The 15,214-nt window shown below is 34.7% G+C and overlaps 1 protein-coding gene across 1 annotated transcript in view; it reads right to left on the reverse strand.

Moving 5' to 3' along the window:
- Positions 1–797: 797 nt before the first annotated feature.
- Positions 798–15,214, reverse strand: part of LOC105468165 (general transcription factor IIIC subunit 3) — a 35,780-nt gene continuing 21,363 nt past the window's right edge. Inside the window, exons 11-18 of the mRNA XM_011718210.3 lie at positions 13,666–13,868; positions 13,241–13,342; positions 12,350–12,485; positions 10,210–10,447; positions 9,024–9,214; positions 7,198–7,322; positions 3,838–3,990; positions 798–2,281 (exon numbers count right to left, since the gene is read on the reverse strand). Coding sequence (XP_011716512.2) covers positions 2,159–2,281; positions 3,838–3,990; positions 7,198–7,322; positions 9,024–9,214; positions 10,210–10,447; positions 12,350–12,485; positions 13,241–13,342; positions 13,666–13,868 — 1,271 coding nt within the window. The 3' untranslated portion in view covers positions 798–2,158. The remainder of the gene's footprint in view (positions 2,282–3,837; positions 3,991–7,197; positions 7,323–9,023; positions 9,215–10,209; positions 10,448–12,349; positions 12,486–13,240; positions 13,343–13,665; positions 13,869–15,214) is intronic.

Genomic DNA, 15,214 nt, shown 5'->3' on the forward strand with positions numbered 1-15,214 from the left:
GCAGTGGCTCACACCTGTAATCCCAGCACTTTGGGAGGCTGAGGCAGGCGAATCACGAGGTCAAGAGATCGAGACCATCCTGGCCAACATGGTGAAACCCTGTCTCTACTAAAAATACAAAAGTTAGCTAGGCACAGTGGCGGGCACCTGTAGTCCCAGCTACTTGGGAGGCTGAGGCAGGAGAATCGCTTGAACCCGGGAGGCGGAGCTTGCAGTGAGCTGAGATCGTGCCACTGGACTCCAGCCTGGAGACAGAGCCAGACTCCGTCTCAAAGAAAAAAAAAACTTAATGTTTGTTGTTACTCTGAACTGCAGCAACTGTGTTCTTCTGAAGGAAAATCTGAGCAAGGAGCAGGTTGCTAGTGATCTTGGAACATGCTATTTAATCTCTAGATATAAGGTGGTGATGACAATATCAATAACCACACCTACCTTGTAGTTCCCTGAGAGAAACAGAGATAACATATCCAAAGTGTTTAGCACAGTACTTAGCATATAGTAGCAGAGTAAAAACTCAGCAAATGGTAGCTATGATTTTAAAAGCTAAACAAACCTATGCAATATCAGCTTTTTTTTTTTCATTTTTCCTTAGGGAGACTTATTATTTCCTCCAAGGCTATTTAGTAGACACTGGAGCTACATACAGTCCAGTGAGCTAATTTAAGAGAAACTCAGAGCACAGAATGCTCAGTTCCACAGAATTCCAACACACTAGTCTAACTTATTACTGTATCTGTTACCTCTACCATTACCTGTAAATGGCATGAAGTAAAAGAAAGCATGTGAAACAATTAACCTTAATTATAAAAATAAAATGTATTTAAATTATACACAGAGTACACAATATACTTATTACATACAAATTCTGCACTAGAAAGTTTTGTGTACAGTAGAAACAGTGGTAAGAATTCCTAGTAAGTCCCTATTTTATTTGATCCTAAGCCTCTACTTGTTTCCCTGCCACAGTTGGGCTGGCTGTTACTAACCCATATGCACACTAATTACAGCTTTTATTTTTCCCTAAAAAGTTGTTATTGGCCGGGCACCGTGGCTCAAGCCTGTAATCCCAGCACTTTGGGAGGCTGAGACAGGCGGATCACGAGGTCAGGAGATCGAGACCATCCTGGCTAACACGGTGAAACCCCGTCTCCACTAAAAATACAAAAAACTAGCCGGGCGAGGTGGCGGGCGCCTGTAGTCCCAGCTACTCGGGAGGCTGAGGCCGGAGAATGGCGTAAACCCAGAAGGCGGAGCTTGCAGTGAGCTGAGATCCGGCCACTGCACTCCAGCCTGGGTGACAGAGCGAGACTCTGTCTCAAAAAAAAAAAAAATTGTTATTAAGCTAACAGTATATCTAAAAAGTATGGTTAACTTAAATTCAAAAACATGTAATAGTGGAGATGAGTAAAAGGCTTTTATGTCGTGTTTTTACTCAGGAGTATGTCCTTTATTCCATATATACTACTTGCCCAGTCTTATATTCTTTGTGATCTTGAAATGGAAGCCATGTCCTGTTATTGAACAAGCTCTTCTCTATTTTTTCATCAACCACAAATATAGATGAAGCATTTTTTTATTTGCCTTGGAGCAATATGTTTTGAATTAAGCCCAGCATCCCATGTTTCAGTTGAGGTAGCTAAGATACATGCAGGTGAAAAGTAAAAGACTAAATTATTTGTCTTCCACCTACGACATAACTATTTTAAATAATTTTCTTAGGTGCTTAGTTATCATGGTCATGACATCATCAAGAGTCCCACTTTGTCTTCCCCTTAATAATAAACAACCTCTGTTTATACGTATTTGAAAAACTGCCTCATGTGATACTGACAGAGCTATAGTATTAAATACAAAGCTAAAGTGAGTTAAAAATAGTGTATTCAACTGCAAGCTAGCTCAAAGGCTTATATGTCCATTTCAGCATTGGGAACAATTTCACTATAGAATGCGAAAGGAAAATGACAGAATATACAAATTTTTGTAGGAATAATTTTGCATATATACCACAAGATAATTATTACATATTAAAAATAAATACAGTGTTAGGTAATTCTGAAATTGTCGTTTCTGTTTTGGAGTTACGAATAATAAGCCCTGAGACAGAAGATACTGGTCCTCACACAGCAGCTGCCATTACTCCATTCTCAGTTGCGGTGCTTTATATAGAACAATAGGTATACAGAAGCCTTTGAGCCATTCCGGTATTCCCACTGCTCTGATAAATGAGAGACAAGTTGTAGGCAATATCTCTTCGTAAGTCTAACTGGTCAACTTCTATGCCCTAGGGAGAAAAAGATACCCTTATGTTTAATATTTCCAACTGTCAATCAGGACAATTTTATGGCAAATTAATAGTTATAAGTGTAAGTTTTCAAAAGCTATTAAAGCTCATATACTAAAAAAAATAATAAAACTATGCATATACCTTGGATCAATGCTGATTCAGTTAACAGTTATTATCAAATATTTTAACTGTCTAGCCAGTAATTTAAAGTCTCACCCACAAACTACAGCAGAATAAACGCCAGATGAATTTTGGATTTAAGAGTTAAAAAAAAAAAATCCATAAAAGAAAAAATACAATGGGATAATATAATCTTGAGTAGGAAAGGTCCTTTTCGTGATAGCAAAAGTAGCAACTATAAAGGGAAAGATATGTATGACTTCATAAAAAACTTCTCTGTGTAAAAATAACATAATATTAAATGAACACCAATGACCAGATGGGAAAAAATTCCTATGCTATTATGGAAAGGCATATAAAGTGTAGGTTTAGGAGGGATACAACAAATTGACTACAATATTACCTCAGGGGTATTATAGTTCTTCCCACATATATAACAAAGCAATGAATTCAATGGAATAGATTAGACCTATGTTTCTAATCTTCCCCAATACAAAAACTTTGGGTCAACTAAAAAAAAAATCTGCAACAATTAAAAATGATACCTATAAAGCTCAAGTAACAAGATTTAACAATATTTATGAAATAACACTGTATAAAACAACCTTTAATAAACAACCTCTTAGGTGTATTTGAAAAACTGCCTCAAGTAATATTGACAGGGCTAGAGTATTAAATGCAAAGATGAATAAATGGTGTGAGTAAACAATAGTGTTTTTATACATATAAAAAAATGTATATATGAATATGCATATATACCTATTTATACATATACATATGCATATATAATATAAAATATGTATGACATACATATATAAATATGTATACAATATGTAAATAGTATATATATAAAAACAGCATCACTATAAAAATATATATTCATTTGTTTAAACTGAACAGTAATAGAAAACAATTGTGAGGGAATACAGGGATTATGAGTTTTTAAAGTTTTTTCTAATACAGTGCTATGTTAAAATATATTTAAAAATTAACCTATTTCAGGATTTAAAATAAAAATCAGACTTTAAACATAGATCATCATAGTACTGGCAACACTACCCTATCTTAAAAATAAACTACATTAATACTGGTCTTTCATCTTTATAAAGAAACATGTGAGTTACACTTGGAAACAGTCACAATATTCTTCAATATTCAGACTTTATGTCTACCAGTTCCTGTCTGTAAAGCATAGGAACTACCTTGGGAACTAAAATGCTCACAGCCACAAGCTGTATATGTTCACATGGTTGCTGGTCAAGTCTTGAGGCTCAGATGTGAAAGATCTAACTGTTGCTGAACATAATTACATAAATGTACTGAATAAGAGAAAATACATTTTAATATAGAAACTATTATTTACTGTCTGGAATTAGCTAACTGCACTTATCTACAGACAGATGAAGTGTCTCAGTTTTAAAAATGCACAATACCTCTACCACAAGTGGAGGGAGCTCCAGGGCCTTCTGATAATAGTGGATTGCAAGATGAATCAGCCCCAACTGATGAAGGCCACGGCCCAAATTGTAGAATGATTCCTGGCAGGGCCCACGTAAACTGAGGTATCGATTAAGAAAGGAAAAGCCCTAACCAAAAAGAGAAAGATAATTCAATATTTCACTGATTTGACAATGACGTACTAGACCACTGCATTACCAGGTGCTAAAAATACAAATATTTTTTAAAAACATATCTGCTTAGTGTCCTATTACTGTATAGTATTACGGTATAGTTAGGTGTCAACATTATAGCTCTTTGGAAGATGTAAGAATTTTTTTTAGCCAGGGATAAATATTCACAGAAAACAAAGCCAAACGTTACAACTAGCTACCAGAGATTCATAACCTACAAGTACACAAAACTTTTAAAAAATAATTTCAAGTTGGCTTGTGCTGTTATAGGCCAATAAACTTTTTGATGTGAGATTGATGCCTAAAAGCTTGAGCAAGATATAAAATAATGATAATGTACAAAGGTTTCCTCTCAGGAGCAAATTCACTTGAGTATACTTAACATTTTAGGGTAAATTTTACCTTTTATAAGTTACTTCTCAGGACTTTAATAACCTCTTAACCTAAAAAACTGGATTTTTTTTCTCCTGAAAGCTTCTGAGTCAAAGATTTATGGAGAAACTATTTCAGAGCACAGCTACAATGACGCTGACTCCCTGTGGGTCACACAGTCCAAAAAACAACTTGTTTCTTTACCTATTCTCATATTCACTTTCCCTTTTAATACAGCTTCCGCTTTTATCATCCACTGAAATTACAAATTGCAAAGGTCCAAGAGTCCTAACTGAGTAATCAAATATATGACCAGATAATTAAGAATAAATCAACTAATTTATGAATATAGAATATAAAATGTAATTATTCTCTAGATGATCTGCTATATAGTTAAGTGGTCACAAATTTTCCTTTATAAATAGGTAAATAATAAAAATGAATTATTTAGGGGTAGTAATACTCATGGTCGGTATACAAATCATACTTTCTGCATAATAAAATAACCTATTTGTGTGACTACGACCTCTATTCCACTGAAACACACAGCTCTCTTAAGTACCAGCAGACTATCTGACTATTAATTGCAAAGAAATATCAAGTCTTCATAGTTAAAAATGACAAGACAAAAATATGAGGAAAAAAGGAATAGGAATCTCAGATGAATTGTTGTAATGCAAATGAACCTCTAGGTCCTCTAATACAATAATGGAATTACTTGCTGCTCTTTAAGAAATGTTTAACAAATTCAAGGGGATAATCTGAAAGACTATTCAAATAATATTTAGTGATTTTAAAAACTAGACAATGTGGGCAACCACTTTACTTTATAGATACGGTGAATTATCAAATTTAAAAACTGCAAAACAAATTCTATTGTTCTATTCTGTTCTGTTCTCCCAGATGGAGTCTTGCTCTATCACACAGGAGTGCAGTGGTGCGATCTCAGCTCACTACAACCTCCACCTCCTGGGTTCAAGTGATTCTCCTGCCTGACCCTCCTGAGTAGCTGGGATTACAGGCACACGCCACCACACCTGGCTCATTTTTGTATTTTTAGTAGAGACCAAGTTTCACCATATTGGCCAGGCTGGTCTCAAACTCCTGACCACAAATGATCCACCCACCTCGGCCACCCAAAGTGCAGGGATTACAGGTGTAAGCCACCATGCCCAGCCAAAAACACACAGTTTAAATGGAAAAGAAAAGAGTTATTTTGACATTATGTTACATTTCCAACATTTTGTTATATTTCAAACATTTAAATCAAATTAATCACTAAAGGGCCCAATGTACTTACTGTCTATATAATATTAAATAAAGGTAGAAGTGAGGAAACATGAATGATTTTACTTTTAATACAATATAAAGGTAAGAAAGATAATAAACCATAAAAAAAATTTTTTTTAGGTAGTATAACAGAAAACTATAGTCTTGTAGCAGGAAGAAAGATAAATAAGAGAACAGTTTCAGAAACGACGCTATTTACAATAAAATCTGCTTCTCAGAAATTTTTATGGAAAATGTTTAACATACACAAAAGAGATTAGTCCAATGAACTTCCATATACTCATTACCTCTTGCTTCATCTCTACCTCCAACCATTTGAAACCTATTTAACTATAGAAGTAATTTGAAATTTAGCTTCCATATTACCTTGAAGTACATGAATTTTTGTCCTATAAAGCCCAAAAACTACATCTTTTACATATTTAATGAGTTAATCCATAAGATTTTCCTATCAATTTTTGCCAGAATTTTATGAGGGCAAGAAATTCCACCTGTGTACTTACTCACTGCTATGTCCCCAGTTCCTGGCACAAAATAAGCACTCACTACATTTAATTTATACACAATCCTACATTACTTAATACAGCAAATAGTATCCAATAAGGAAGAAAAAGAAGCTTTGAGGAAAAGGTAGATAAAATACAAAAAAGGAAAAATTTAGAAGTTTCTGTTTTTCAGGTTTTTAAAACAACTTATTATAGAAATTTTCAAATATACAACAGTAAAGAGACCACCTTAATGAACCCATACCTAGTTTCAACTGTCATCACCGTTTTAATGCAGGCTTTATTTTAACCATTTTACTGTAAAAGAAACAAAAGCCCCTTACTAGACCCTGCAACTCCATTCGAGTCAACATTTTCTTTCCTTTCTCACCTATTTAATAAAAGACATGTCTATACCATATCATATTTTGGAAACATCAAACATACAAAAATGAAATCATAGAAATGTAAGTGCTGAAGGCAGAGTAGTGAACAAGACAGACAAGATTTCTGATCTCTTGGACTTTATACTCTTATTAGAAGAGACATGCTATTAAAGTAGATAACACGAAACATAATTTGAAATTATGATAAGAACCACAAAGAAAATTTTAAAAGAACAATTTGTTGGTGATGGTGTAAGGAAAGAGGCACAATCATATTACTGGATGTATAATTATTTTGTTTAAACTACTTTAAGTGAATCTTCAGTACCTAAGATGGCTAGAGACCTTGAGACACCAGACATACGGAAGCCTGCCAGTGCATTCCTCCAGATTCTGCCTGTGTCTTTGTCCCTACAGATCTGGCTGTGTACCTTTACTATATCGCCGTAGTAAGTCTTAACCATGAGTATAACTATGCGCTGAGTGCTGAACACTGGGTAAGTGTTGGGGACTCCCGTCATGTGTACTGAGCATTGTGTATTACTTTTGAAGCAGGATTTTTAAAAAAAGTATTAAGTATATTCATTTTTAAGAAACAAATCAAGTAACGAGAAATTTGAATGAATTACCTGTACAATAAGAGCATGTCTCCGTAACACATACTTCTGAGATGCCATATGAATAAAGGTCAGGCCTATACAGAGGCTATAGAGAGGTTCATCAGGGTGAGTGCGAAAGGCTTGCACATACTGTCCTGGAAAACGAGCAGTGGTGTCAGACGGTGTGACAAGAACAGAGTTCTTTATTTCTTCAACACTTTTAAGGCTAAACAAACATTACTGATTTTAACATACATAAGGTGGACATTCTAAAATATCAACCGGAGACCTATTAATCTGAATTTTAAAACAATGTATAAAATATAATTAGAACAAGTTCCCCATGAATGTATGCTGACCATGAAGATTAATATGAGGAACTAAATTAACTTTTTCTAGGCACAGCTAGACATTTCCATGTAAAGTAATACTTCTAAAATAAACAATTTATCAGCTGCAGTCATTAAATCTATTTTATAACCTTAAATCTATTTTGAAAATAGAGGATGTGTGTTTTGGGGAACATTTTCGTAGAATCAGTTGATCTGTTTTATAAATTCAAATGTGGTGGATCATGGAGGTGAGAAGAGGAAAGCTTTGTTTTGTTTTTTAGACTACGGGTGTTGTTTTCCCAAATGTAGCAACTATTTTGTTTTTTCTGAAAAAGCTAAATGTATCCAATAACAGAATAAGAATTTGGGGTTTTATGAATTACATGTATTCCATATATACAATCATCTCTTGTCAAAAGCCTAATCATATGCAGTAGGGGAATTTAAGCAAGTTTTTCTCATAAAGGAATAACATATAGTGTATCACATATAGATGAAAATTTCTATTCCTTCTGGCTTCTATTCTGGAAGGAACGGCACCACAGAATCTCTTAGGCAGCAAAGATGGTACACTGCCGTTTGTCTGTGATTTTAACCTTTTGTAAAAGTTTCTAATATAGGAAAATAAAATATTTATATTTTCTTAATATAAAACAATTCCACAAAGCACACACAAAAGAGGAATGTTTCAACATCTGATGTTTGAGGTTACTGGATGAACAATGATAAAAATACTAGCCATACACAAGGAATCATGAAAGTATTAAATAGCCAAAAACCATAGTTTACTCATAAGAAGTAAATCTGGCAACACCAGCTTTTAGGCAGTCGGACATGCATGCCTAATTTTAAGTTTAAACATTTAGTTATTTTTCCACTTGTTTGCTTCTTTTTTTTTTAAAGGAGACTCTGCAAGTAATACTTGTTTACTTCTGATTGCTTATTACAGAAATTCCTTATTATAAATGACTAATGAAGTTTCCTTGAGTTTAATTAGAATTAGTAAGCACTACATAAATAAACCTTAATATAGACTTATCTCCTAAAGGAATGAACTTTCAGCAAATCTTGAACACGTTTTGCATATAGCAAATTAAAATCAGGTGACAAAAGCATCCATAATTAACAAAAATCATTTTAAAAATAAATAGGCCTAAGAAGGGAGAATTGACCTTTAAAATGAATTTTATAAGACCTATATCAGCCTTTTACAACCAAAGCTTAATAAGAGTAACAAATATTAATATTAGTAATTATTATCATTTTTGCTACTATATCCACTTACTATATGTGCCAGGCACTGTTTTAAGTTCTTTATATTGACTCATTTAATTTTCACAATAATCTACAAAGTAGGTCCAATTATTATCTCCATTTTAAAGATAAAGAAACTGAGACAGGAGGAGGTAGAATAATTTGTCGCAGTGGGGCTGCTAATTAATTAACCCAGACAGTTCCACTCCAGAGGCTAGGCTCTTCACCACACTATTTATGCGCTACAAAGTCACGTGCCAGGACACTTACCAAGCGCATGCTTAAAACTACCAGATACAAATGCATTGTGTCCATTTAAGACACACAGGGCATGATTTTCTGGGTTTTTCAGCATCAAACGGAGACAGAAGCGATGATGTCGTACATCTTGGGAGTGCATGGTAACTTGATTGAAAATGTTCCAGAGCTGGGGTTTATTGACATTTTCCATTACCATTATCCTAAAATTGCAGGAAGAGGGTAAGGGAGAAAATAATGTAAAAATCTTCCTGATTTCTAAAAATGAAACCCTTCAGTGCTGTCCTACCAGCACTGAAATGTACCATCCTCTAACAAGGAAAAGCAGACAGTTTCAATCTATTTAAAGCAAAACTCTCCTACGCAATAAAAGATTTTCCCCAGAAAATGTTGCTTTAGTGTTTCTACATCTTATTTCTACTTTCAACAAAACTTTTAAACTAAAACAGAAGCAAGTGGTTTAGGTTTCACTTTTTCTCTCCTTGCCCACTATAGCTGCAGTACTGAATAGTAACTCATAATGATATTTGTCAGGCATTGGCCGGGCACAGTGGCTCACACCTGTAATCCCAGCACTTTGGGAGGCCGAGGCAGGTGGATCACCTGAGATCAGGAGTTCGAGACCAGCCTGACCAACATGGAGAAACGCCGTCTCTACTAAAAATACAAAATTAGCTGGGCCTGGTGGCACACGCCTGTAATCCCAGCTACTTGGGAGGCTGAGGCAGGAGAATCGCTTGAACCCAGAAGGCAGAGGTTGCAGTGAGCCAAGACCATGCCACTGCACTCCAGCCTGGGCAACAGGACTGAAACTCCATCTCAAAAAGAATAATAATAATAATAATAATGATAATATTTGCCAAGCATTGTTAGAAGGCATAACAACTCCTTTAACCTTCATCATAACCCTATGAGATGGTAGTATTATGATAACCTTTTATAAGTGGGAAGACTGTGGCACTAGAGATTACCTAACTAGCCTAAGGTCACGTAGCCAGTAGGCATCAGGGCTGGGATTTGAACCCAGAAAGTCTGGTCCTAGAGTGCATCTTCTCATATACTGCCTCTTGAGAATCACCAATGAACTGAATTAACCAGTTTATTAATAGGACAGCCAAAAGTAAAGTAGCTTCTAAATCAAAGTACATTTACTTACTCTATTAAAGAATCTAACTAAAATAAATAACTGGGAAGTCACCTGATATAGTTGTATGCCTTTCTGAAATTTTTGTCCAGAATTGCAGCAGACAGACCAAAGTATTCTAGTTCTTTGCGTTTTTGCCTGTCATCATAAAATGAGTAATATTCCAATGAGGAATCTACAAGCAACTCAGCCTCTTGAAATCGGGATAGGTCACATAAGGAGTATATGGCCTTCAACAGAAGATTCCACCAGTCATCCTTTGTCAAGACGCTTGTAAGCACAGCAAATATTGCTAAAATGAGACCAATGAAAACCAGTTAGGACACTGCATTTCCAGAAATAGCAGTATTAGAAAAATTCACATAATCAATTTTAAGATAAGCTTAATAACCATGAGCCTAAATTGTTGCCAGTGCTCTCTGGACAAAGATGAGAAAGGGTGGTTGCTTACACTCCTTCAATACTACCTCTTTCTACTCTGCCAGTTTAACCACCTGCATTCCCAGGCATCTGATTCGGACTTGTTCTCTACAAGTTCCAGCTAGTTCCATCTGCATTTCTCCATGCTAGCTAGGATATATCTCCTCCAGGGTAGAACAAGTGTACTTTCTATGACTGCAGTCCCATAGAGAAGTGGTCCCAACCTTTTTGGCACCAAGGACCAGTTTCATGCAAGGCAATTTTTCCATGGACCGGGGATGAGAAGGATGGTTTCAGGATAATTCAAGCACATTACATTTATTGTGCACTTTATTTCCATTATTATGTTGTAATATATAATGAAATAATTGTACAACTCACCATAATGTAGAATCAGTGGGAGCCCTGAGCTTGTTTTCCTGCAACTAGACAGTCCCATCTGGGGGTGGTGGGAGACAGTGACAGATCATCACGCATTCAATTCTCATAAGGAGCATGCAACCTAGATCCCCCGCATGGGCAGTTTACAATAGGGTTTGCGCTCCTATGAGAATCTAACACTGCTGCTGATCTGACAGGAGGGGAAGCTCAGGTGGGAATGTTCGCTTGCCCACCCACTACTAACCTCCTGCTGCGCGACCCAGTCCCTAGCAGACCACGGACTGGTACCAGGGTTGGGGACCCCAGTGATAGAGGATTACATACATACGGGCATTCAAATGTTTGCTTAGTAAAAGACTTCAAATTCATACTTTGAGATTCAAGTTGTTATCTTTTTCTGATCTCAATTTTCTCTGCCTTAAAATGTCTCTTTAACAACCTCCTTCTCTTCCTTAGTTCTCTGTAAAAAGCCTCCCTTTTATAGCCCTTAAGAAATATCAAAAGCCATAAAAAATTTTACTGTCTTTGATCCAATAATTTTCCTTCTGAGAATCTATCCTAAACAATCAAAATATGGACAAATCTGTATCTATGAATATGCTCACTACATTACTGCGTATAAAAGAAAATTGTCAAAAGTGATCATATGCCAAACAATAAGAAAATGATTAAATAAATTATGGAACCACTATCCAATGGAATATTACACAATCCTTAAATATAATAACTGAAGAGAACAGAGCAAGATGATGAAATGTCTATCCTGGTACACCAGTGTAATGTGATCCTCACCATGATAAAATTTACAAAACAAAACAAAACCTTATGAGCCTACGAAAAACTAACCATGGACCTCCAGTGAGGAATCACTGAAAGAAAACAGGCAGATCACACAGAGAGAAAAATACAACATAAGAAAACATGGTTGAAAACACAAGCTGCAGAGGTAGAAGCTGTCGTCTTTTAAAGTTATATTATTTGAGACTAGGTCTCACAGCAACTTATTTTCAGAGTTTCTATGACTATTGCTACATTTGTTAAAAATTATTTCATAGAGAATGGAATATATATAAGTGAGGTCTCTGGACAAATAATCTATACTGTCATCTAATCTACACAAATTTCTTAAAATATATTTTCTTTTTAAAAAGTCAAAGTTTTGTTTTACTTCTTTCACAGGAAGATCCAAGCAGATGCTTTCCTTTGAATTTTTTTAACTTAAAGTATTTACATTTAGCCTTTCCTTTTTAACAATGAATGAGTTTATTACACGTGAGAGATTTAGATTAGAAAATCTCATTTTATTTGAAAAGGGTATTTTCAATTAATTACTTCATGAGTCTTTTTCAATTCAGCCAAATTTTATATAACATAATGCAAATGAAGTTATTACCTTTTGCATCACAATTTGCTGACTCTTGGTCATTGCTGTCTGATATTTTGTCTCTCGATACTTTAATAAGATAGAGATGCCTCTCTCCAGACTTGGAACTGGATATCAAACAAACTTGGGCTCGATTCATTGCTACCTGAATTAAAGATGAAAATTTCAGATTTTTTAAACAATAACTTTTTTGTTTAGAGACAAAGTCTTGTTATGTTGGCTCAGGCTGGATTTGAACTCCTAAGCTCAAGCGATCCTCTCACCTCAGCCTCCCGAGTAGCTGGGACCACAGACACACGCCACCATACCCAGCTCTAAATAATAATTTTTTAAAGAAAACCTATGGGTCACAGGTGCCACAAGACTGAAAGCTCCCTCAGTAAGAAAAAAAAAAAACCAAATTACTACATTACAAAGCTAAAATTAGAATGAACTGACTTATTTTTTTCTTACCAAAGGAATTTTGGTCACATTCCTCACCTCAGAAAGAAAAAAGGCAATTCACATTACCATTATAACATGTATACACACACATCCCCAGAGACACACCCACAGAGCTACCTCCCTGCAAATAAGCCAGACTCAGAAAGAATATTAGATCTGGAAAATACTTTTGCAAAGTGAGTAATTTTGGCACATAGTTCTGTCTACAGGGCCAATATCTGATAGTCCTATAGTGCTCACTTTTCTAAATATGTACTAGGGAAGATTTTCACTTAAGCTACTGTCAAGAACTTTCAGTCATATACCAATAATCTCTAGCTTTTTTTTATCTTTCACTTTAAAAAGTTTGAGTTTAATGAAGTAAAACAATTATCAAATAGTATAAGCTATGTTTAAATGAAATACTAAACATTTTAAAAGTCAACAAGGCTAACATGAAGAAAGATCATTACCCACCTTTAAAAGCATGGCTAACATAGTAAGTAAGGTATCCACATAACCATACATTTTGCCTTGTGAAAACAATAGAGTAGAACGATGAAGCAATAACTTCAGTTCCTAAACAAATAAGCACATGATGATGAGCCTAACAAGGTTCCTTTTCTATAAATTGTTTTATTTGCATAGAAACATTTTTAAAAACCAAACTTTAAAAACATTTGCTTTATGGTGTTTCACAATAATTAAGAGCCAATATTTTAAAAACTGTAATTTGTAATAAGTGGCTGAAACCTAATACTTAAAATCATTTTTCAAAAACATTGAATTTAATACACTAAAATAAAATTTTGGATATAAGCTGTAGAGACATCCTTAACTGAGGAGAAAGTTCTAAAATATAATGTACCACGAAAAACTTCCCTCTATGTGACATGGCCCACCTGCTGTGCAGCATTTGCATCCTGTGCTAAAGTATCTGGATCATACATTGGTTCCAGAGCTTCCAGGGCTTTCTCAGGCCGGCCCAGCTGCTGCTGAAGGGTAGAAAGTGAAATCCTTGCATCCAAATGGAGTGGGGCCAGATCAACCACCTTGCCATAGCTTTCGGCAGCTCGCTCCATATAGCCTAAGGCCTTTAAACATTCTAAGATGATGTTAAAATAAAGCATAAGTATGAACTACAGATTTGTAAACTGGCCAAAATTACTTTCCATTTTAAAAGAAATACAGCAATGTAAAAAATTATAACAAGAAATGAATGCGTATTTCTAGTACTTTAAAACTATCCCTAATCTCTATTAATCAGTCGATCTCTCATAAATTTAAATTGCTAAGGAGTAATCAATGTATACATATAATTTAGGGTTCTGCTTTATTCATTGAGCATTACATTTTAAACACTGTCTTCACTGGCATCTTGAATGGTTACATAGTAATCAAATTGATTATTTAATTATATTATTTGCCATTTAGGTTGTTTCTAAACTTTTACTCTAATAATATTACAGTAAACATCTTCATATATATAAACCAGAGCGCACAATTGGCAGACCAGTGTAACCCACAGGTATGTTTTATTAGCCCATTTTACTTTAAAATAATAATTTCATTATTATGATGACCATCATCTTTAGGTTAAATTTTGATAATAAAGGAAGAACACTAATATGGATGGATCATCACAGTGACATTTCTTACATTTTCTCATTTTTCACTTTAAAAACATTTTGTTATTTTGTTATGTTACAAGCACTGAATTCCTCTAATTATCTTTCTTATATACTGATCCCAAATTTCTTTACAATTTTTAGATGACTGAGATTTTACCTTTCATTCATCTCAAGCCACATGGGCTCAAAATGGAAACAGCATTTATCAGAATCATGACTAAATAGGATGTTTAAAGTACATACTATTAGTAACACAGGAGCAGTTTCAATATCACAGCCCTAATTAGAAAGGCAATAAAAACTCAAATATCCTGCTCATGTCTTTAAAATTCAAATTTCACAAATAATGCAACTTTTCATGATGGTATTACATTTGTATTCATATTCATTCATCTAAACGGAAAAGTGTTATCTTAATCATTAAGGGCTCTCTTTCCTAGTTCATATCTATGATGTGAGTGCACTACTGACCCAAAATGCCAATCAATGCTTCTCTAGTTATAGACAACTTTCTGTCATCATATAATACTTAAGAGCCATTAGAATTTTCTGCCATCACACAGTATTTGAAACCAAAACTATTCGATTTTTAAAGCGTCTTTTATGTTGACTCAATAAGAAATCCTATTAGAATACTTTTTGCTTTCATGTAAGAGCCATTAGAGTTTTCTGCCATCACACAGTATTTGGAACCAAGACTATTCGATTTTTAATGCGTCTTTTATGTTAACTCAATAAGAAATCCTATTAGAATACTTTTTGCTTTCATGTATTTCTTCAAAAGATTTAGTCATGTTTCTTAAGCCATTTTTTCCAGTCT

This window comes from Macaca nemestrina, chromosome 11 (assembly GCF_043159975.1).
Source record: "Macaca nemestrina isolate mMacNem1 chromosome 11, mMacNem.hap1, whole genome shotgun sequence".
Taxonomy (NCBI): Eukaryota; Metazoa; Chordata; class Mammalia; order Primates; family Cercopithecidae; genus Macaca; species Macaca nemestrina.